Source organism: Cyclopterus lumpus, chromosome 8 (genome assembly GCF_009769545.1).
Source record: "Cyclopterus lumpus isolate fCycLum1 chromosome 8, fCycLum1.pri, whole genome shotgun sequence".
NCBI classification, from domain to species: Eukaryota; Metazoa; Chordata; class Actinopteri; order Perciformes; family Cyclopteridae; genus Cyclopterus; species Cyclopterus lumpus.
Window position 1 is genome coordinate 19,270,207 of NC_046973.1, and position 24,313 is coordinate 19,294,519.

At 43.2% G+C, this 24,313-nt stretch overlaps 2 protein-coding genes across 2 annotated transcripts in view; both read left to right on the plus strand.

Moving 5' to 3' along the window:
* Window positions 1–4,950, plus strand: part of LOC117735670 (BAH and coiled-coil domain-containing protein 1) — a 55,907-nt gene extending 50,957 nt beyond the window's left edge. The window contains exons 25-29 of the mRNA XM_034540466.1: window positions 29–190; window positions 835–1,570; window positions 1,928–2,432; window positions 2,598–2,834; window positions 2,976–4,950. Of these exons, the coding sequence (XP_034396357.1) occupies window positions 29–190; window positions 835–1,570; window positions 1,928–2,432; window positions 2,598–2,834; window positions 2,976–3,185 (1,850 nt within the window). The 3' untranslated portion in view covers window positions 3,186–4,950. The remainder of the gene's footprint in view (window positions 1–28; window positions 191–834; window positions 1,571–1,927; window positions 2,433–2,597; window positions 2,835–2,975) is intronic.
* A 15,063-nt stretch (window positions 4,951–20,013) lies between these two features.
* fscn2a (fascin actin-bundling protein 2a, retinal) lies at window positions 20,014–24,313 on the plus strand. Its single transcript, XM_034539830.1, has 5 exons — window positions 20,014–20,836; window positions 23,338–23,494; window positions 23,581–23,702; window positions 23,794–23,961; window positions 24,108–24,313. Exons 1-5 carry the CDS (start codon window positions 20,014–20,016, stop codon window positions 24,311–24,313), a joined length of 1,476 nt encoding a protein of 491 aa, XP_034395721.1.

Genomic DNA, 24,313 nt, shown 5'->3' on the forward strand with positions numbered 1-24,313 from the left:
CTAATAATCACCTGCCCCTTGTCCTTAGGTGGGGAGTCATCTCCTGCCCTGCTGATACCCAGCGAGGCCACGGTTAAGAGAAGTTCTAGTCTGGAGCAGGCCCCTCTGAGTGACAGGCCTTCTGACAGATACAACCTTATCAATACTTTAACTAACAGCCAAACTCCACTTCTTCACAAAAGAAGACCAGGTAATAATTAACCTATGAAACTCTTAATTTTACCTTGAATTACCGAGAAGCTGGAAAGTTTAGATTTCTTTCAAGTGTAGCATCACACAAAACAAATCCTTAAAAGCTACTGCATAACTTGAGCAAAGAATTAAAGCAAAACAAATGTTTTTTATCAAATTTAAATATTTCAAATGTGTCATTTTATGTAAAAAATATATTTGGATTTAACCTGACATTTTAGCCACCTTTGAAAGTGGGCCTTGTAGTTCGTGCACTGTTTAGTTATGCAAACCAGTACAATAGCCTTGCAAATGAACTCATATTATGTGAAATTCAAACACAAAAATATGTTTATTTCAACTGTGGGGATTTCTGTGACTATATTTAGTTATTGCTAGTGTTGTTTTGGACATATGCATTATATTGAGAGACATTCCTAATATTGCGTCAACACCATGCATATACAATGGGATGTGTGAGTGAAAATAATCACCACACAGTTGAATCAACATCTTTGACACAATGCCAACATTAACTTTTACAACCACATGACTTCCAGGTGTATCAAATAAAATGGTCAGTGCACAGTATGTGCAAATGAGACGTGTTTCATAATGGGAGTTGTATTGCTAAAATAACATGACGCGTTTTGTTCATTGTAGGGAGACCAAAGGGCTCTGGGAAAAAACAAAAGCAGCAGCAACAGCTGGCTGAGAATGCCAATAAAAATCCTTCACCTTTCCTGGGTTGGCCTTCGTTGGGCAACACCAGGAAGAGGTCGTCCGACAACCTGTTTGAGCTCAATGGGGCACCCAGGAAGGCCTTAAGAGGGACGGAAGATGACCTGTTCCCCTTGGCTAGGAGCCAGCCATTGACCTCCACCCCTGCCAAAGGCCTTTTCAGCAGCAGCTCCTTTGAGGTGGACTCCTTCAGCAGCATTGCAAATGGATACTCTTCCTTCTGTACTCAGTCTACAGGACCAAATCAAGGTTTATCTCTGGTCCCAAGGAGTGGGACACATGGCCAGAGGCGCAGGCAAGATGAGCTTATTGTGCCAAGAAGCAGGAAGTCTGGACAAGAGTTCTTAGTCAAGTTAGATCACGAAGGAGTGACCTCCCCCAAGACAAAGAACAGCAAGGCTCTGTTGTTGCAAGGTGGCTCTTCCAGTGTGGGTGGCATGCCCCGGGCAGAGGCTTACTCTCACCCAGTCCTGCTGGTTAAAGACAACAAAAAGGGCGGTGCCTCCAGAGTAGAACTTCTCCGGAAAGGAACCACACCCCAAAGAAAGCCCTCCTATTCTCTGCGTCTGGATGAATATGGCGACTTGGGCTTCAGCGCCCACAGAGACTGTGACAGCTCCAACTCTGATCTGGATGATGAAGAGGAGGAGAGGAGGAGGACTGCACCGGCTGCCTCAGGAGGACTAAGGACGGCCGCACCGGCTGCAGCCTCAGGAGGATTAAGGACGGCCACACCGGCTGCAGCCTCAGGAGGACTAAGGACGGCCACACCGGCTGCAGCCTCAGGAGGACTAAGGACGGCCACACCGGCTGCAGCCTCGGGAGGACTACGGACGACTGCACTGGCTGCAGCCTCGGGTGGACTACGGACGACTGCACTGGCTGCAGCCTCGGGAGGACTACGGACGACTGCACTGGCTGCAGCCTCGGGTGGACTACGGACGACTGCACTGGCTGCAGCCTCGGGAGGACTACGGACAACTGCACTGGCTGCAGCCTCGGGAGGACTACGGACAACTGCACTAGCTGCAGCCTCAGGAGGACTAAGGACGGCTGGCCGCTTCCTGTCTCGTCTCTCCGTCTCCTCATCGTCTTCTGGTTCTTCAAGCTCCTCGTCTTCAGGGTCTATCTCCAGTTCCAGCTTGTGCTCCTCGGATAATGATTCCTCTTACAGCTCAGAGGATGAGGACAGTTCTACATTGATGCTTCAGAGTTGTATGTCTTCCCACCGAGGCCTCCTGCAACCTTCTGAACCGTCCACGTCTTCAAGGCCACACCAGCACTCTTTTGTGGCCAAAGCTGTTGCTGTTTCCAACGCCAAAGGAGACCCCTCTGACCAGATCTCCAACAACAAGTCCCTGAAGAGGAAAGAATGCACCAGTTCCACCTCTAAAACATCGAAGGATTTTGTGAAGAAACCTAGGATGCTTCCAGATGACGCTTCATTTATTCCAAGGCCTAAGATGTCTGTATTTATGGCAGGACGACAAACGTGGAGGTGGTCAGGAAACCCCACACAGGTGAGATCAGTTTCTAATGCAACAATGTAGCAAATATTTGTCATTTTCTTTCATATCATCAGAGCAGTTCTTTTAGAATACTAAGCTAGAGGGTCAAGAGATGTAATAATCATTAATCATCATCATTATCAAACAAGATTGATAAAAGTGTTTGGTTTTCCACAGCGGCGAGGTCTGAAAGGCAAGGCCAGGAAGCTTTTTTATAAGGCCATCGTGCGAGGCAGAGACACAGTGAAAGTGGGAGATTGTGCTGTTTTCCTCTCAGCTGGACGTCCCAACCTCCCATACGTAGGTCGTATAGAGAACTTCTGGGAATCCTGGACCTCCAGTATGGTGGTCAAAGTCAAGTGGTTCTACCACCCTGAAGAGACCAAGCTCGGCAAGAGGCATCGAGATGGGAAGGTGAGCCGTGATGTAGGTCACGATTTTATGGGGACTGTTAGTCATTTGTAGCAGAGTGGAACTTTCAAATGACAATATTCTTTCTTTTTTTGGTTCGATGCAATATAACGATGCAACTTACCCTGTCTTTTCTCTATCCAGCATGCCCTTTACCAGTCGTGTCATGAGGATGAGAATGACGTCCAGACAATCTCTCATAAGTGCCAGGTGGTGAGCAGGGAGGAGTATGAGTGTCTGACTCGCAATCAGAAGCCGAACAGTACCTCCCCAGACCTCTACTACCTGGCTGGGACGTATGACCCCACTGCTGGTCAATTGGTCACTACTGAAGGGCTTTCCATCTTGTGCTGAACCTCCACGAGGACACTACTGAAGGACTCCTTTGGAGGAAGGATAAAAGTCCATGACTTTACCTACAAGACCCTCCAGCCTGGGAAGATACAAAGTGCACCTTGGGTATCCCTCAAGGACCCATGGACTAGATGTCAGCACCAAAGCAGGGCTGTCTGAGGTTACACACTGGAGTCTATTGGCATCTAACCTTTGTGGAAGCAAAGGGGATGTCCATAACTGGTTGATCCTTTCAAGAGGAATAGAAGGAAGTCTAGATCTTCACAAAGTTCAATAGTCCCAACTAATCTCTTTTTAATGGATCCATGTGATAGACAGCTTCATAAATGGTTTTAGGACTCATGCCTCCTGCTCCTATCATATATGTCACCAAAGGAGAGCTGAGAGTGCATTTGACTGCAAGGTATTATGGGGCTGAATAGGTTCTGCGGACCAATTCTTCAAATGGAAACGAAAGCGAGGCATGGGGCTCTCCATAGACCTCTTCATTCCAGGGAAGTTGAAAACATGTAAAGGATGTAAAGTTGATGTCTGTAAATATAAAAACAAAATGTTCCCAATCAAGCCATACACTTCAGTACCTCTCGCCTGTCTTAACTGTTCAGGTGTATTATTGTATTGTTGTCTGTTGTCTATATGTACATAAAAGCTATTTTATATAGGAGTTTATTGTATATATGAGATGTATCTTTCCATGTTTGCGATTGATTTATTTTTATATGGGTGTAGAATACATTACGTCGTTTTTTTCCTTTGCTTTGGGAAGTCAAGATTGGAGATGTTAGTGTTGCACTGCATATGCCCTGCTGAGATAGACGGAGAGAGACAGACAGAGCACAAACAAAGACGGAAGGATTTAGTCTATAAGTCTATAACAGAAGACTCACTTTCTGAGAGAGAGGAGTCATCCTGTTTAAAAAAAATAAAAATAGGTCAAGTGGCTTTTTGTAAAAGTGTTCTGTTACTTTGCATCGTTTTTATCCTATTTTAAAAACACCTTTTTATTTATGTACCTCTCAGTTGGTCATCATCACAAGGCAGATCCCACTGGACTGCAATCACGGGTCAAAAATGATTTAAGATCAATGATATGAGTATAACCTTTTGACACAATATTTGTGCGTGATGAGTGTCCTGGCATCACTATAATCATGTCCAAAATCAATTTAGAAACAAGACTGGATCTGAGAACGTGTTAAATGAATGCATAGTTCAACACCATGATCCACAAAATACCAAAGTGTCTTTTATTCTCTGTATTTCCTTCATTTAAATTGAACACATGCCAAGCACCTGTACTGAACTCAAATCAGACATCACTGGTAACTTATTGAATACGTGTCCTCCACTATGTGCATACATATTGGATTAGCATTGTGACAATGGTTCTCTTGCACATGTACCTGCAGTTTTGTTTAGTGCAAACATGGGAGTATGACTATGAAGGTCAAGGTACTGACAAAGTAAGATATTGAGTTCTGGCAATTTGTTGGAATTATTTTTTTTTGTTTAGTTTCATCAGCCATCTGTGTCTATTTTGTACAGTACACACACACACTCAATGCTAACTGTGAAGGACAATCAGATTCACAAAGCAATGGACAGAGTAGGTTCACTCAATCTGAAAAATTACTTAAAATTTATTTAATTTGTGCCAAGTACATTTTGTCTATATTTTGTCTTGTTTTTGATATGCAATCCTGAGTATTCTTTGTTCACAAAGTTTTATTCTGTTCGCCAACATTTTATTTATTGTCGATGTTGCTGTTTGTTCATGCCAAGAGCGCTTTATGAGAATGTGACATTGTTTTTTTTTTTCTTGGTGTGATGTCGCATTTGCATTTCTTTAAAAAAAAAAAAAAAAAAAAAAAACTGGTCTTCTAGAGGCCATCTAGTGAAAAAGAAATAAAGCAACACTGGATTCTTCTCATCCGCAAACCCTTTGTGAATTAATTCTATTATACTGGCTGTGTCCTCTTCATCTCACTGCATCTGCCTTTTTTTCTTTTTTTTCTCCCCATCAACATAGTTATGTTAAACTGTTTTTTATTGACCAAGATATTGTCTTTGAAAGACGGAATACATTTAATGTTCCCATCAAAATGGGACTGAGACACAATTATACCAAAGAGACAATGTTTTAAGACTAACCAGTGCATGTGCATTGGTACATTTTTCACAATTGTCATAAGTGTAGGTTGGTGTTTTAAAAAAAAGTGAAATCTAACACAAATGGAGTAACTGGTTAAGACATAAATAAAGTGGATTAGTGTCATTTGAAGAGGAGTCAACAAGGAGTCTTTATGACAAACTTGCACTAATTCATAGAAACCGGTTCTATATCATACGGCAGATTTCTCCCTTAACCATCCCCCAACCTCGACCTATTCTAGTTTTTATTCCTAGATGTGTTGGCGGCAGCTCTTCCCTTGTTTTGTGTTATGTGCATCACATCTCTCATTTAGATTTACGTGCTGGGCTCTGTTATTTTATATTAGGGAGTATTAATGTGCTTCCCTTCGAATTCTGAAGCTACTTGGATTCATTTGTTAAGCACCCCAAGCACAAGGCCCCTTTTTCTGCCAAAATCTTTTATTTGTTGCAATAAATCCTTTGATGTAAGTGTCTCTGGCTAAACTAAGTTTATGTGAGCTTTGAGTTGCTTAGTAAATAGAGACAAATCTGTCACAGCATAAAATAAAGCCTGCCGGGTTTAGCTGCCAAGCTCTGTAAATATGATGTTGACTGATCAGAGATAGATGTGAATTTCCGTGATTCAAGATAAAGTAAATTTGCCCATTTTCTTTGGAAATGAATTGGTTCTCTCTCGGTGATTCTGTGGGGCGGTAGACATCTTCAAGATAGTCACCCAAAAGCTAACAAACATGACCATTTTTTGTCCCAAGCCCTCGAACAAATCTGTCCGCATTGAGTGTGTTAATGTTCTCGAGATTTGTAAATGTGTCATTTCTGTATTTGTGCTGCATTTTATACAAATAAATTTGTGGTATAGGATCAAGAATTTTTATAGATGATATATAAAAGAAAATATCATAACAAAGAATGTAAGATTTTATTCAAAATAAATGTTTGTTTCTAATCAAAATAAAAGGGATATATATATATATATATATATATATAGATGCATTTTCACTTCTCTTAAATGAAGAATAGGTGTAAAGGAGGGCACTCTAGTGGAAGTCAAATCGCACTACATTGCACAGAATGAGCGTGTAGATCTCTTTTGTCCACAATAGCTCACAGAATGCCAGCAGCAACATGAAACCTTCTCCACTCAGAGCCTGCAGCAGCAGGTACGTTCCACTCTCCCACAACATCATCCTCTATCGGCAGCATTTAAACATTTGCATATACATGCTCATCAGCTTTGACAAAACCAATCTCTGTAACCTGAATCAGTGAAATAACCACTGGCTGGGCCCGAAAGCAGACACAATATGGGTCAGTGACCTTTCTCTGCAGGCCACGGGGTCTTTTTTGTCCTGCATGGAGCCTGAGTGCCGCCACCCTTCCCCCTAATGCTCCTACGGGGGCTAATGGGCACGTCAGTCATCTCCAACAGTGGCCCGGTGAATACAAACGGCTCTGTTTACCACCCCAACCTTTTTGCGTCGTCTGGCCACTGCCTGGGCAAATGGCCCGTCCTGCATCATCAGCATGGAGGGAGGAGGGATTCTCCTCGCCACTGGGCTTGAAGATCGGTTTACGAGCGGGCGTGTGGGAGTCTCAAGGTGACGCTCACGTCTTGAGAAGATTGTGCTTATCATTTACTCCTCTGCGCTAAGATACAGACGGTCAAGATAATAGTCATCTGTAATCTAATAAGCACGATTTAGGTTGTACTCAAGATAATTTTGACAAATTACATGATTTGAATTAAGCCAAACCAACATACTATATGCACAGGAAAGGTTAGGTTGTCTAACTCATCATTTGGACCACACTTTAAAGTCTTTAAACTGTATTTTGTTACCTTTCACTCCACAGACCATTCCGCCTGCCTCACTTTTCAGTGCCGGTCTGGTTCAGCTCGCTCAGCATCCAGACTGTGTTGCTCAGTGTCAACAGGAGGAATGCTCTCCTGCACAAATATCTGCACCTCATAAATGTCTCGCCCTCTGCTCGACCCTGTCTGGCCTCTGACTGTGAGGGGGTTGAACAGGGGACAGGCAGCCTGGTGTGTGTGTGTGTGTGTGTGTGTGTGTGTGTGCGTGTGTGTGTGTGTGTGTGTGTGGGGGGGGGGGGGGGGGGGGGGGGGTAGGAGGTGAGGTCTTGGATCTTAACAAGGTGCTGGGAAAAGAAAGCAGGACAAACAGATCATTCATACCAAGTATTTAAAGAGGCATGAGCTGCTACAACAAGCTAACTGTTGCATTGGTTAATGCAAGTAGCTACTGCACCATTTAAAAAAAAATGGATATCTGAAGAAAGTAAAATATGTGTATAAAAGTAGTTCACATTATAATTTATTTTCTTAATAATGCTACATTATTATAAGCTTCGCTGCCAGTTCGTTGCACACAACACAACGGTAAGGTATTAAATTAAAAAACTTTTTAAAAAAAACTTTAAAAAGGGAATTGTCGGGAAGAGTGCACGATGAATATGCGTTACAGGGTGCAGCCGTGTGAGAGGGCTCCTCCCAGATGTTTTATGCTGGGAAGAATATGGTTATTTTGCTACAGCATGTAAAGGAGTCTGAAGACGTGGAAGACAATTACTGTGAAGAGGAGCGGAGAAGAAGAGTGTGGGGAACCTCGCCATGCGGGGTCAGAAGTGTCCTCGGAGAATAAAGGATTGGAAAGTGAATCAGAGTTGGAAAGGGACGATCATATGCTGACGCTGCTGAGAGAATGGAGAGTATTGACAACATGGAGAGAGTGCAAGAGGAAATTGAGCTGATACACACATTGTTTTTGGGGCATTTATTTCCATGTTATAAATTGGAAATGATTAAGATGGTGCAGATGGAGAAGTGCTAGATACAACTCTGAGCTGTGGATTAGGTTATCATTTGTGCACTTATATATATATACACACACACATATACATATATCATTTATTGGGGCATTTGTATTCTAAATAGTTGTTGGTATGTGTTGGCTCCAATGTTTATGTTTTGCCCTGATCACCAAGACACATTTAAAAAGCTAAAAGTGTTATTTGAATATATATATATATATATATATATATATATATATATATATATCTTAGTTTCAAGTTGCCTTAGTATAGATATACTGTATATAGTCTTGCCTGAGATATAAACAAAAGTATGGAAGTTGGAATGGTGTTTGTATCTTGAAAACACATTAGTTTCAATTTGAACTAAATCCAAGCAATAAGTACACAAACTAGTAGAAAATATTGGAATATGACTTGCAGATCAGAGAATTACATAAGACTTTTGTTTCGGATTTGAGCATTTTGAGCACAATTTGAGCATTTAAACAACTTCACCTCCCGTGTGCATGTTTATGCATAATGGAAGGCCTTGAACGCCGAACCGCCTGCTGGTATAAAATACCTAAACTTCCTAACTCGTGCTTACACCGGTGTTGCTGAGTCACGTGTGCCAACTCACAGCCAGAATACTGACTGTGCTGCCCGTGTGCTGCTTGTGGAGGCCCGGCTCCAGCCACGCCACCCCTCATCCATTTCTCTTTTGCTCATTATAAGTGGCTTGTAAAGATTCTGTATCAGCTGAAACAGCTTTTCACAGTATTACATGGGATTACTGTTGCTCCTCGCTACATATGTTGCTCCCAAACTGATGTCATATTCCCACTCTGTTCACACAGCGAGTGACAAAATAACACATGATGCGTGACTCATTATCGGGGCCCTTTTGCTCTTTTCTTGTTTGTTTGTGGGTTAAATTGTGTCACGTCACCTTTTATTTAAAAATCATCCCTTTATCTTCCATAGCGTTCCCTCTGTTGTGTGATGCCACTTGGAAAAAGAAAAGAGAGGCTCATATCTGGCCTAAACTGGCCACTCATATGGTATTGACCAAGTTCAGGAGCGTAGAAGAAGATGGATGCCGTCATTTGACCTCAACACATGAAACTGGGTTTGATCGATGTATGAATCTCTTCTTGTGTCCTAAACGATAATGTGCCAACAGCCGCAGTATACTGTCCACAGTACTCTACTGACCCAACAGAAGGAAAGGTTATAAGGGGTCATATAAGAGGTCAGGTGCCTTAAAAACACTATCCCATGTTTAAGGGCAGGACAGCTGGAAACGCTCAATTAACCAGTTACACCCAAAATCTTATTCAATTAAGGCATGTGGTTGATAATTAACCCATAGGCTGGTATTCAGATTTCCAATGTGAGAGAGTGGGATTGGTCTTCAGGGTAGAAGGTGTGATTATTGTCCCAACGCCTGTAATTACCCATCAGGTTTGGGTATTGTATGGAAACCTGAAGAAGCCTACAACCTCCTTTCTTTCCACGCCCTCCATGTCGTGGTGTTTGTGCATTCCTGTGTCGACAACCCCCTCCTTCCAGTTATCCGGGGCTGTTTACCCCCTTTTCACGGCAGCAGGGAAGCAGCTCCCGCCATCCCGTCTCTGTTTACATTGCTCTTCTCCGCTATTTACTCTGTGCTCCAGCGCCCTGGCGCACCGTGCTCCAAACAGCTGTTCCATTATGGGATGAGCAGGCGTTTCAACCACACCGTGCTGCCACACATGCGCTCTCTGACAACCCGCCGTGGTCGCTACCGCGATGGCTGCCTGGCTCCGCTGGCACGCCTGCCATTGTTGCCTGTAAAGCTCAGTCTCCTTCAATGCCAAAGTGGCTTCTGGGCATAGAGTCAGCCGGGTGCGACTGTCAAGAGTTTGTCTTCAAACCGCGAGACAAATTTGCAATGTTCAGCTTTTAAATAAGTGTCAGTGTACGGGATGCAGTTCTGCAGCAATCGTATCCAGATGATCTAGAATAAACTGACACACACACATCTTTACACTCAAACAGGGCTTTTTAAGTACGTCATTACAAAACATTCAGCATTTCCATCATTTTGGCGCATTTTCTGCGAGTACCCTATACATCCTGCTCCTCCATGACATCATCCATTATCCCGCAGAGTGTGAATGATCCTTCCACCGAAACGTTCTGCCTGGCTCGCTGTCAGGTAAAAGAAAGACTATTGTCTAACCGACTGCCGTAGGGTCATACTATATCACGAATCTCCGGTGAATTATTTTTACCCTTTGCATGTTCTTTTACCTGCTGGTATGCACAGCTGGTGCTGAGTCAGGAGACAGGAAACCTGGGAGAAAGGCCACCGAGCATCCCCAGGCTCCCAGTGGACCGCTGCAGGGCCCTGTGGCTACATGGACAGGAGACACTCCATTCATCACAATACAATAGCTACTGCTTGGGGCCAGTGGAATATGGGCACGCCTGTGTCAATATGTCCCTTCATGTGTATACAAGTGCAAATGTGTGAACTGGCATCGGTGTGTGTGTGTGCGTGTGTCTTGTCTCTTCCTCTCGAGTTGTGTTTAAGATTGGATGTGTTTCATAAAGCATGGCACACATTGTCTCGCCAAATATAAATATAAAACCGGTTATTGTCAGTAACTGGTTTTAAATTACACATTGAAACAACTGGTGCAACGCAATAACATCCTTTGAATGTAGAGGAATAGTGACCCGAGTTCATGCTGCTATATTCGATAAACAGGTCATTTTTTATCTATTGTGCTCTTGTGGGAAAAAGCTGCAAGATATCTAAAAAAGTAGTCGTAAGAAAATTGTAAAGAGAAAAAAAAAGGAGAAAAATCTCCCCCATCCTGGGATGCAGGTGGTCAAAACAACTGATGCTCTGTCGCACACTCTCCGACAGCGATAAAGACACACACACACACACACACACACACACACACACACACACAGAACCTCTTTCTCCACTCTCGGCCTGCTCTGTAGTAACCTCACCCACGATGAAAAGGGATATCAGCATGCATAATGACACGAGTGGTGAGTGAGCGTATTAAAGGGAGAGACATAGAGAGGGAGAGAGCATGAACTCATGCATGCCTGTGTGTGTGTATCAAAGTGCCAGTCAGAGCAGGATATAAAATAATTCTGCCCAGCTGCCAGGCCCCCAGTGCCGGTTGCCAGAGCCCTTAAACACATCCATGTCCTTCACTAGATGGCTGGATCTTCTCTGCTCCTCGAATATATATCTCGCATTTTAAAAATATACAATCTGCTTAGATACTAGGCAGTCATAAGCTCCGTGACTGGCACTTTGACATCTAATCAACACGAGTTGAAGCCCCTGGGCAACTAAGCCAGGCTTTGATCAGACATTTTGGAGACATCTCTCATTTTCTTCAAACAAATCCATTGGGGTTGGTGTGCTAAATTCGAAACAAACTCAAAAGCACTAAATGTACCTCATGATGGCTGGAAACACAGGCACAGCTATATGTGGTCTGTTTAATGAAGAGGTGAGAAGGCTGAAAAACAATCTGCATGTAAGTGAGGAGGAGAAGCAAAGAGAATGGTGAAAGAAATACAGTCAGAGAGGTGAGGGAAGAACACAGCATGCAGGGGCCTCGCTATGAGATCAACTGACAAACATCTCCGCAACCTTGGCAGAGGCGAATCAGCATCCACACACACACACACACACTGACGGTTGTTATGTACAGAGACCCAATTTCACCTGATAACTTCTCCTGAATTGTAGCCCTGCTACCTGTCGTGGGAGAGAAACAGAGAGCGAGTGTGTGGAAAGAAAGAGAATGAAGAGTCGTGTGTGTGGGGGGGGGGCGCTGCACCTCAGTAGGGGAGAAAGTGAAAGAAAGAGAAAAAAAGATGTAGACATGAAAGAAAATGAAACCTAAATGGTTCAATTCAGCTGGTGGAGCCACACGGAGATTTCACCTGAGGGCAGTATCATGGCCAGTTTGCGTCTCCATGGAGACGGGCCTCCTGAGTGTGCACTTCTGTACACACTGAAAAGTAGTCCGGCTAGCGAGTCCTGCTATTGATTTCCACACAATTTCCCTGACCAGATCCGTGGATAAAGCTATCTTTTGGTCAAGTTCTCTGCTGAACACCGAACTGGTTTGGAAGACTGCAGAAAGCTGCCGCGTGTAGATATATTTCTTTGCATGTTTTACAGTCAATCATTGACATTCAAGTTTTTCACATTTCGCATGTGCTTGATGCATTCCTTTACTGAGCTCTAATGTATGGCTCTCATCACATCAGATAAAGTATTTTCTCAGCTGCTACCAGGCATTTGCCCGGGGAAATCTCTAGCTTTGAATATATTAAGTTTTAAAGACTTCAACCAACTGGGCTAAAAGCTTGATAACATCTTAAACCCGGATGCCTTGAGATATAAATATATCTTCAGTACAGGGCATATCAGTTTTGTATCCTGCATGGTTTCAAGCCCCTGAAGCAGTTGTCCTTAATGACAAGGCTTTTCTGTCATCTCCTCCCACTCGGCTCCACTTCCCTTGCTATCCTGACCATAGGAACCACATCAGAGGCTCAAGATGGCCTTTATCTGGGGTATATTGACCAGTGTCCGCTTACAGGCCCCCACTCTGTACACACGGCACATTATGGAAGTTTTAATAGGTGATCAGAGCAGCTGTTGCCGACACAGCGTTGATTTACTGTGGCTAAGGGAGGGCTTAATGACTATAGAGGCAGACAGCTCTTAACCCTTTGATGTACGCTGGATAATGTAATAGGATCAGGTAGCCCCCTGGGAAAGTTGCATGCACTAACATACAATAGCACAAACGCTTTTGAAATACACTTACACTGTCTAAAAGCTCCTTAATACTTAATACTGTTGTACAGTAGAAAACACAACGTATGAGTTTGACTAGTCTCACTAGTCATGGCTTGTGACACGCTTGTAAGGTTCATGCATGAACATATAAACAAACACTCACACACGCACACAGTTGTGTTGCTTGCTGACAGGTGGTGCATGCTCAAGGAAATACAAGCTTACCGAGCACAAACAGCCCCAGTAGGCTTAGCACATGAGCGGAGAGCAATTGGAGTACTTATGTAGGAGCTAGCACTATTCAGACCATCTCAAGGGTCAAAGGGCACACATTCTGTTTGCACCTTGAAGACACCAATATCCTCTCTTTTACAGTGACCCCCCCCCCCCGACATCGCCGTTGGGCAAACGTCACGGACTGGTCTGGCCACGAGAGGAGATGGATTCAACATCTGATGATTTGTAGGGTTAATAAAATAAGACAAAAGTCTATGGCCAAGCTCGAGGCTCGGTGAGGCTGTGTAGTGAAGCTAAATGAAGGCCTTCAGCGTGACAACAAGATTACAGTGACGACGCAAACATGCTGTTCAGGCTTATTGATTACCGGGATCATCATTTCAGTTTAGCGTGTTAGCATGGCAACATCTGCTAATTGGCCCTAAACATAAAGTACAGCCGAGGCTGCCGGAAATCTGATTAGTCGTGCAGGTATTTCCTAAAAATCAAATAATTGGGCAATTTTTAAATTCTAACGTGATGATGGTATAATAGAAAAAAGACAGAAGTCAGGGGATCACCAAAAATAATTACAATTCATCCCAAATGGATTGCCGTAAAATTTGGTACGCGCATCCATTTGTTGAGACATTTTATTACAGAAAAACCACAAAAGTGAACCTCTAGGCGCATACAAGTGTGCACACGTAACTACCACACAAACATTTATGTGCAGTAATCATTGCTGTAACAACTGAGAATCTCAGCCAACCTACTGTTTTCAACCCCAACATAAACCACCAGCTCGGGCCCCATTAGCCCATCTAGCAATGATAGCTAAATTGCCCGCTAGCTCTCCGAGGCCAGCCAGGATGTAATCAAAAACAGACAGAATAATCAACAAAAATGCTCTCTATTCCGGTAAGGATGTGTCCCAAAAGCACATGAATTATATTGAAGCATGCACTGGGACTGTGAATGATGTTGGGCTACAAGCACCAGCCAAGTCACTGTCTCCCAATGCCAAGTGAGAGGATGCCAGGCACTTCCTGCTGTAAACAATCTACCCACAGACGGAGAAAGAGGGGAAGAAACCTCAGAATGAGAAACAACAGGAGACGGCGAGAAGACCCAATTGCTCAATGAAAATGTATCTGGTTAACAAATGTGCTCAATTTGTCTAACAAGCTACCATAGTCTGTTTGAGTGTGAGTGTGTGTGTGTGTGTGTGTTAGGGCAAATGGCATTTCTCTGTATAGATGAATACATAGCAAGTGCTCAGGGCTTATGGAGACAGACGTTGGATATAATGCTTGGCTGAGTTCACAATACATAATAAGGGCTCCCTCTCCTTCCTTCATCACTCTCTTTACTCCTTAAATCGTCCCCTCTATTCCAACTGCTGGCCTAAGCATGCTGCCGTAGCTTCATTAGATATCAGCAGCAATATTGACCTCACATTTTGTCATAAATAGCCATCATATCATGGACTTTGATCCCCATTTGTAATTGCTCAGGTTTTGCACTGTTTTTGGATAATTCCTCTTTTCTTACCCCCTGGCTACTGTGTTAACAATCTCACGAACAGATTTGGCCGGGATGCTAAACAAACATGCTCTTCTGACCCTCTTAAAAAGGAACCTGGGACTAACTGGAGCTTTTGGAATCAGCAGGGGGAAGGGTATAGTGCATTGACTGTATCGCCAGCTCGCAGTATGTATGCACTTGTGTGTAAATCACTCTCTTTTACAGTCTCTGTGTGTGGGTATGCAGTAAAAAGTGAGGGATAAGAAATGCAACGCAACCTATGTCTGGCTCTTGCAGAGCTTGTATATAAACCTCCGAGTGAACAGACCAACATTTCGAGACGCTGAGACACATGTTTGCACATAAATTACCATGTATGCATGCATACGCACGCACAGGCAACAAACAAAAACACACACGAGGACGAGGAGCATTAGCTACGCATGCAAGCTCACATCCACTTAGACATTAGCGCAAACACACACACACACACACACACAAACACAAACAGTTTCACAGACGGACACACACACACCTGTCATTGCAATTCGCACGATCATTCTCTTTATATGAAAGAGACAGTGAATTGTCACAACGGCGGAAGCTGAGGCCTCATATTAGCCCTGCTGTCAGAGCCATTGAGCAAAGGATGACATTAACATGAGCGCTGCTGTCCCTTAAAGCTCACCCCCCCCCCCCCCCCCCTCCCCCCTCCCTCCGCCTGCATCGACACAAGAGCTCAGTCCGTGCGTGGCTGTGTCCACCAGACTTCAGTTCAATCAATGAGAAACTGCTCTTATTGCTTTCGCTGAGAGTTGAGGCATCTTTTGTCAATAACGTATTGCACTGACAGCAATGTAACCCTCCAATTAAGTTATACGACCTTCTCTCTGTGCGTGACCAGTTCTCCGTCTCACTCCTTGGACAATGGGGATGGGCGGGGTTTGGCTCACTCTAAAAAATAAAATAAAACAAATGTGGCATTACAACCGAGTATTAAAAAGGCTTGAGATTTACCAAGGCTCATTTATATGGCTGCCCATACTTAGCTCATTGGCAGCCCCCCCCCCCCCCCCCCCCCCCCCCCCCCCCCCCCCCCCCCCCCCCCCTCCATTACGCTGGGTAGAGCAGGAGTGCAAAGGCCGGGGCTGGGCTGGTTTTGGGGCCGGGCAAACAAAGGTGGGGTGAGCCGTTAACGGCCTGTGGGAGGATAGTCCCGTAGATGAATGAACACCTGGATTAATGGGTCAGTGAGCACCAAGCTGCTGAGAAAGGAGAATACCAGCCAAGGCAGCCATTTTACCTTTTACTTTTACTGCATGTGTCATGGACCGTTTTCCTCTGCTGGTTTTAGAGGGGGCAGCAGGAGGGTCCCTTGGGGGGCACAGGAGAGCAAAGAAAGGACATTTTTGGATCTGTGTACTTTATATAGGGCATGATCAGTGGGGGTGCTAGTTATACAGTTAAAAGTCAGGACTTTTTGAACCCTCAGCCATTTCAAGGACACCGTGGGTTTATGCTGATGTACACACATTTCTGCAAATTAGAAAGAAAATATAAAAGTATTGAATTTGTCAGGAAGTGAGCCCACCTGAATTGGTAAATGCACCCTTCAGATTTTTATATCATTGTGAAGAGATGTACTGTCTTCAAATCCACATCCGTGTCGTGGGTGTAATTTTTTTTTTATTACTTAAAACATTTGCACTTTGGGAGTCACTAGACAACCTTGACTCATCTCTGAAAGGGATTTCTAATGCAAGCTAAACAGAGACGGTGCTGGCCCTTTAAACTGAGCCTGCTTGGCTGGCTAATAGATGCAGTCGAGAGGTGCTTGTGGATGGCATCCTGAAAAATGGTCTTATCTGAAAAGGTCCAGGACAGTTATAAATGAAATAATCGCGCTGGGCACATTACTCCATGTTCGGGCCCTCGGGGGAGACCTCTGCTCAGCATTTGATCTGTGTGTGAGCGCATGTATACAGTATATGCGTACGTACATGTCTCTAAACAGGGATTGGATACTTGCAAATACACACGTTTTCCCCTCCTTTCATTATACTTTCTGACTTGCTTTTCACCAGAAACTCCAGCACGGGATACAGCAAAGAGAGGGTGGATCGAGAAATAGTGTAAAGAGAAAGACAGATACAACGACAGGAGGACAACTAAGAAAGATAGAGAGGGAGAGAAATTAAAGACATTTAAGTCACAATATGAAATGTGGCATACCCACTGGACCACTCAAGTCTAAATGACGTACGGTTATTGCTCATATGGTTCGTGGAGTGCCACGTCTCTGGAGGACAGGATAAAGACCCTCCTTATTTGTTGAATAATCAGTTTATGTCTGCAAGAAGAAACAAGTATAGACAGGTGATTAAAGATCTTAAAACCACTTCATCACTTCACACCTGCAACATGCAAATCATTTTGTATTTTGTATTTAAAATTCACTTTCTTTCTGTTATATTTTGGACCTATACAGCTGACACTAATGACAGTCTAAACTCTAATATGTTGGACAGTGCCGCAACTCATTGTTGCTTGATCATCTTCAACACTGCCAATCATCTATTTCCCCCCGTTCGACTCATCTATAATTTATTGATAAAGTAATACAATTGCTCAGGTGACTTCAGACTGATACATAAGCGCATGGATTGTTTGCCTGAGACTGTAAAAAAAAAGCAATAACTGCTTCTGTACACTTTGAATAACTAAGGCTTTTGCTTTGTTTGGAAGCTTGAGATATTGAGAGACATTTTACAGCATAAAGTAGTGAACACAGAAATCCATATTTACAGAAAACAAACTAGTTTCAATTTATAGTCAACACCGCCATCAACTGGACATTGAGACATTGTACCAACAACAGAAGCACTGCTGTGTTGAAGGTTGGACCTTGTCCCAAAATAGATTATTGGGTATATTTGTCATAATAATGCAACAGCTCGAAACCTTTCCAAGATTGTGATGCCATTTGTGTCCTAAAATTGTCATGCTTGGCAAATAAATGGGTTGAGAAGATATCCTGACTTGTATTTCCAACTATGGGTGAAGCTTCAAAAACAATGGATGAAGTAACTCAATTGTGTACTTTAGACAGTTTTCAAATTCCGATACATTTTTGCTCACATTTTTCCCAAGACTTGATAAAGCAGAGTCAGAGAATACATTATCTGTTTTCACAGATTGCATAATATTTCTTGTATTTACCTAGTAAATTTAATTTGACTAATTGGTGCAGTGGCCCTTTAATTAAGAAAATCTGATATTGCTTTTCTTATGAAACCACTAGTAGCTCAGCAAGTATTTGCAAATATTCTAATAAGAAAGGACTGCCAAACCATACATTGCAATTTAGACCTTTATTAATGGTAACTCTGCATCTACCTGTTATAGTAAACCGCTATTGTGTACTTATACGAGACAATGCTGCCCCCCAGTGATCACAGGGTGAAAACACATGATAAATAATGCACACTGCATTTGTGAATGATGGGTTGGGGTTAGGGGCTGCACGGTGGTGTAGGGGGGTGACCCTAAAAAGGATAAGTGGTTTGGATAATGGCATGGAATGTGTTGGGGGTTAACGTGAAGATGTTTTAATCACAAGGCAAGTAAGAGCAGACAAAAAAAAACGTGTATTAGTTTAAAATGAAACAATGGTCACGCAGCTAGCTGGAAGGACCTACAAATGTACAAAAGCGCCTATGTAAAAAAAAGAATTTGATCGCTTATGCAAATGTTTTATTCAAAGATCCTTCCGAATATCGGAGCTCTTCACCATGTGTGACCTCAATAAATCAACGTACATATATGTGTGCTCCAAAAACAGCTTCTTTTTAGCTTTGGGCTTTAACCAACCGTTGTCCTTAAATGAACATTTGAGCATTTACCTCTTCTGGTGTCTGGGATCACAATGCTAATCACTCTAATCTGTCAAGTCAATGGATGAGAGCCTTGAAAGATTATCAAGTAGAAATAATACCCCCAAGGATTTAGCTTTGTGCTATAGTGTGGTGCGGTTTTGGTATTTCCAATTTGCTCTCCTTGGTATTACCGTCAACATTTCCAGGAACCCCGGTGAAAGAGGGTGGTAATGCTCTTACAATAGGTTGACCTTGGTGTGCACTGCAACAAAGGTCATGGAGTTGTGCCATCTATTGTGAATTGACTGAGAGAAAAACAGAGTTGGTGGTCTGAAAGAGTTTGCAAAGAATCCACTCAGCAAAGAATCAACTCAGCAAAGGCAAATGGGCTTTTCAAAGTACATTCAAATATGTGATATACAAATCCCTCGAAGCTAAGCTCTCCATAAATTTAAATATCTCTAAAGACATGAAGCAAACATAATGTTGCTGTGTAGCTCCTCTGTACCTGCATGTTGCAAACTGAGGTAAGAACTTTCAGAAAGAAACCTTTGTACTACTTTGGGAGTTAAGACTCTTAATCAGCCATGTACATTAACCTTGGTCCAATGCAATGTGACAGAGGCTCTTTGTGAATATCAAGTAAATCAAGTCAACAAGAAGGAGATTTATTCATGCATTGGATGATAGATATATTGCATATATGCAATATGTTTACACAAACTGACCCATGAACAACTTCAAAGGACCCGAAAGAGAAGTAGAAGCAGTGGGGAGCAACCAAAAGCACCTCTCTGGACATGTTCCAATTAGGTTGTGGCTCACCAGCAGATCAAAGCTAGGATAATCCTAGCCCTGGATGGCCTGGCTACGAGTAAATTAACCTAAATATGAGCCAACCAATATGTTGGCTCTTTTCTATAACCAATAGGGAGTCACACATGAGTGTGCCAGTGGGAGTTGCAGTGAAGGAAGACAAGAGTGGAGGGGGAAAAAAAGAAAGACTCGAGCGTAAGGGGAAGACGTGGAAGAGAGAGAGAGAGAGAAGGAGTCTGAGTGCACCGGAGAAGGTGAAGGAGGAGGGGAGGTTCGCGGTTGGTGCACTGGTATGTGACGTCAGCGGCTTGTTGGATTGAGTTGCTTTGTCCTGCTGATTTTAATCCTAACTCATTAAGGAACAGAGAGCAAGTGCCTGTGCAAGCCCTCTGGGGAACGAGGGAAAGTGACGGCAGAAGGAACCAACTCTAAACATATAAGTGGAGATCATTTACGGCTTGAGAAACGTAAAAGAGGAGAAATCAAGCATTTTGTTTTTTGCTTTTCAGATTCATGTCTGCTTCGCCTCATTACCCTTTCCTTTTTTTGTCCTGAACCTCTTCACTTGTAATCTTAACGGGTGGCCTGTTAAAGCATGCCCACCAACGGAATAAATAGGGCCCTGAAACTGCAGTTCGGTCTCATCAACTACGAAAGCCGCTACCTGACGGCCGAGGCCTTCGGTTTCAAGGTGAATGCCTGGGGCGTCAGCATGAAGAAGAAGCAGATCTGGACCCTTGAGCAGGACGAGCAAGATGGCCAAGTAGTGTTCCTCCGCAGCCACCTGGGACGCTATCTAGCCTCCGACAAAGATGGAAAGATGACATGTGGGGCGGAGAAGCCGGACCCCGACTGCCGTTTCCTCATTGTGCCTCAATCTGATGGTCGCTGGGCACTGCAATCAGAGCCTTACCTGCGCTACTTTGGAGGCTCGGCTGACTACCTGTCCTGCTTTGCCCAAGCCATTGGGGAACAAGAGCTCTGGGCCGTCCATTTGGCTTTACACCCGCAGGCCAGTCTGCTCAGTGTGGCCCGTAAGCGCTATGCCCATCTGTCTGCTTCAGATGGAGAGATCTCAGTGGATAGCAACATTCCCTGGGGAGTGGACTCTCTGGTCACCTTGGTATACCTCGATGGCAAGTACAGCCTGAAGACCTGCGACAGCCGTTTCCTCAGCTATGACGGCAAACTGGTGAAGGAGAACACCAATACTACTAGCTTCACACTGGAGCTGAAATCTGGCAAGCTGGCCTTTAAGGACTGTGATGGGAAATATCTGACCCCAGTGGGCCCCACTGGGACACTGCGATCTGGAAGATGCTCCAAGCCTGGAAAAGATGAGCTGTTTGATCTCGAGGAGAGTCATCCACAAGTAGTTTTTCAAGCCGCCAATAAAAGATTTGTCTCGGTCAAGCAAGGTAACCATTCTGTGTTGCAGTCTTTGAGAAGAAGAAAAACATCTCAAATTGAACTGTTTCATACAGAAAATGGATTGGATTGCTGCAGGTGATGAGATTTGATTGTGTGCATTTAAAGAACCTTGAATATATTCAAAAAGGAGGCAAAATTAAAAGTGTTGATATGGTAAAAAAAAATAGGAATAAAACCAATATGGCTAACATGTGAGCTAAACATAGCTAGAACTCCTCTCAGAGGCTCCATGCCGAGTTCACACATGGGAAAAGAAGAAATGTATAAATTCTTTACAGACTGAAACACAGTAATTTCCACCACTATGGTTTTGCAATCACTTTGCAGCTAACGTCCTTGTGCACTTCACCAATATTAGCACCTACTAAGTGAGACCATTTTCAGATCATTTTACAGAGCAGTGCACTGGATATTTTGTTAAAATAGAGTGTGTATATCTTTTTCAAACGACTCTTTGCTAACCACTTGGTAGGATACATGTTTTTTATCTTCACTGCCTGTGGTTACGTGCAATAGTCATCTTCCAAGTACGTTGATTTCATATCAGTTGTCCTTTCTCTGTCTATATTTTTTCAGTATTCGGTTTGCCTGCACCGAACAAGGAGAACACGGATGTTACATGTTGCGGGTTTAGGTATTGACGTTAGCTAAGAGTTTAGTCCTCGTTCGATAACAGCTAAACACATAGCACAGTAGACTGCTCAGTGGGCCCGTCGACAAATAAGACTACAGTACATTTGTTTGATTAAATGTTTAAATTACATTACAGTAACCAAAAGGCAAATCAGCAACATTAACCAGCCAATGAAGGAAAGTGCTACCTTTCTTGTCTACTTGCTGGATCCAGAATTGTTGACAGCCATACTGTGGTGGTAATTGTGGTAATGGGCTTTGTCATTTCCACTGTGTGTCCATTGAAGATTAAGCAGCGTGCAAATAACTTAAGGGCAGACCTGTGCCCAACGGGTGTCAATTACCATCAATGGACTTTAAGCCTTGGCCACTCACTCTTACTGTCAGCCATCGAGGGAACTTCTCCAATCTGTGTGGCTTCATGGTCAGCCAGTGTGGCAGTGAGGTGGCCACAGCCAGGCCTTACCAGACAGATACAGAGTCTTCTGTCAGCATGCACGGTGTCATTTTATATGTCCTGTGTAATTATTCAAGCAAACAATGTGAGAGGACACGGAAGCAAATGATGTTCTGTTGCAGCCTTTTAAAGCTTTAAAAATGTAATTAAAACAACTAACAGCCTTGTTTTATCTAGCTGCACGATGCTCATGCACTACTAGAGCATATCTTCGGAACAAGGTTCTCAAACTAACTTCCGACTGCGCTCATCATGCTTCTGCATTTTAAATAAGGTCACCATCAAGGCAATATTTCAACAACCTAGCACTCTACTCTCATAATATAGGGCAAATAATGACACTTTTAACTGTGGTGTTTGGCCTTGTGGCAGTTTTTTTATTTTTTTGAAGGAACAAGGCACTGAAAGCTGCTTAGTGGGCCCTGCAGTGCAGATTTGCATTTCACCACTCAGGGAATTACAGCAAGCGAATGAACAGGAAGGGTGGAGGGGTGACTATGGGGGATTAGATTTGTAACAAGCTTAAGAGAAAGGTTGAAGGACATTTGTGGCATCTAATTTGAACTACAGCAGACAGTTCAGTTATAGGCTATATGTCTGAGTATTCTCTGTCGCCCAGCAGTTAGAGTTAATACATGTGGATTAAGTGTATAACGCTAAGTTAGCTAGTTGTGATCGAAGTTAGGCACTCAGGTTTAGTGAACAGAGCACTAACTGACTAAGTGAAAAGATGGGCACACTGTTATGCAAACTCTGGATGATATTCCTTTACTTACACACTTGCTTTTGTATGCAATGAGTTGATCACATGAAATGTGTTGATGAGCAAAACGTTCACAAAGTGAAAGGTGAATATATTCCAATATGGACATTCTGCAGTATAAAACACTTCTACAATACAACCTTACAAAAGCCAGCTCTATGATTAAGCAAACCACTTGATTTTTTTCCAATCATACCCTTTAAAGTCTAGCAGGAGTGAATGTTGTAATTAAGAGATACATTTTGGGAAAACAATTTTTCATTAAAGTCTTAATATGGAAAGATTAAAAGTTAGCAAACTTTGCGATCTCCAAATGTTCTTGAAACTCTACTTTTCAGAGACAGTAAAGCATGGACACACCGTTATATTATGAGAGGCCAATGTGTGCAACAGCTTTTCAAAGCATCGCGCAGTTGTGGACCAGCCTTCAGAAAATGAAATGTCACTGGACACCAAAATTAAAAAATAAATGTAAAGTAGGAGGAATTCATGGATGCCATTAAATGTAATAATACTATTCACACGTCTTTTTGGCAATGCCTGAGAAGCCAATTACATTAAAGAGGACGCGACATTGTGATCCATTATTCATATTAAACAAAGGCATACTTATTGCTGTCTTTTCTTCTCACCAGGAGTGAGTATTTCAGCCAATCAGGACGTGGAGACAGACATGGAGACCTTCCAGATGGAGATTGATAAGGAGAGCAAAAGGTCCATGTTCAGGACCAATGGTGGATCCTACTGGACTCTGGTGACTCACGGAGAGATCCAATCCACTGCCACAGAAGTGTAAGTAGTTCATAGCTTTCAAAGAGGAGCTTTCTGCTATGTTTTTACCTTATCTCCCATTAACCTCTCCATGATTCGGTTGCCAGCAAGGTCAACACAATGTTTGACATCGAGTGGCGAGGACAGAGGGTGGCCCTCAAAGCAAGTAATGGAAAGTATGTTTGTACAAAGAAGAACGGGCAGCTCTCAGCAGTCAGCGATACAGTGGGTAAGAGCTTTCAGGCAAGACACTTGAGATTCAATGTTGTGTCACAGGTTGATCCAGAGAAAAGAAGAACAGTATGTGTCCCTCATTGCAGGTGATGATGAATTGTTCCTGATGAAACTCATCAACCGTCCTATGCTGATCCTTTGTGGAGAGAATGGCTTTGTGTGTCACCACAAGAACTCCAACACCCTGAATGCAAATCGATCCGTCTACGACATTTTCTCACTGATCTTCAATAATGGCGCCTACAATATTAAAAGTCAGTGTTTTCATGTGTGCACGCCACGACATACTTACAGTCCAAATATATACACACACATATCCCGTTTTAATAGATATTTTGAGCATCTACTAAATCAATTCAAACAAATAGCTGACATTAAATCCACTGATATCCTTCTGCAGGTGTGAATGGAAAGTTCTGGTATGTCTCAAGCAGTGGCCTCGTGTGCTCAGATGGAGAAAAGCCAGAGGACTTTTTCCTTGAGTTCCTGGAGCATGGACGCGTCGCCATCAAAGGTTCTGATGGCAAGTACCTTCGTGGAGACCAGGGAGGCACTCTTATGGGTGACGGTACAACTGTTGATGTATCTTCTCTGTGGGAGTTTTGA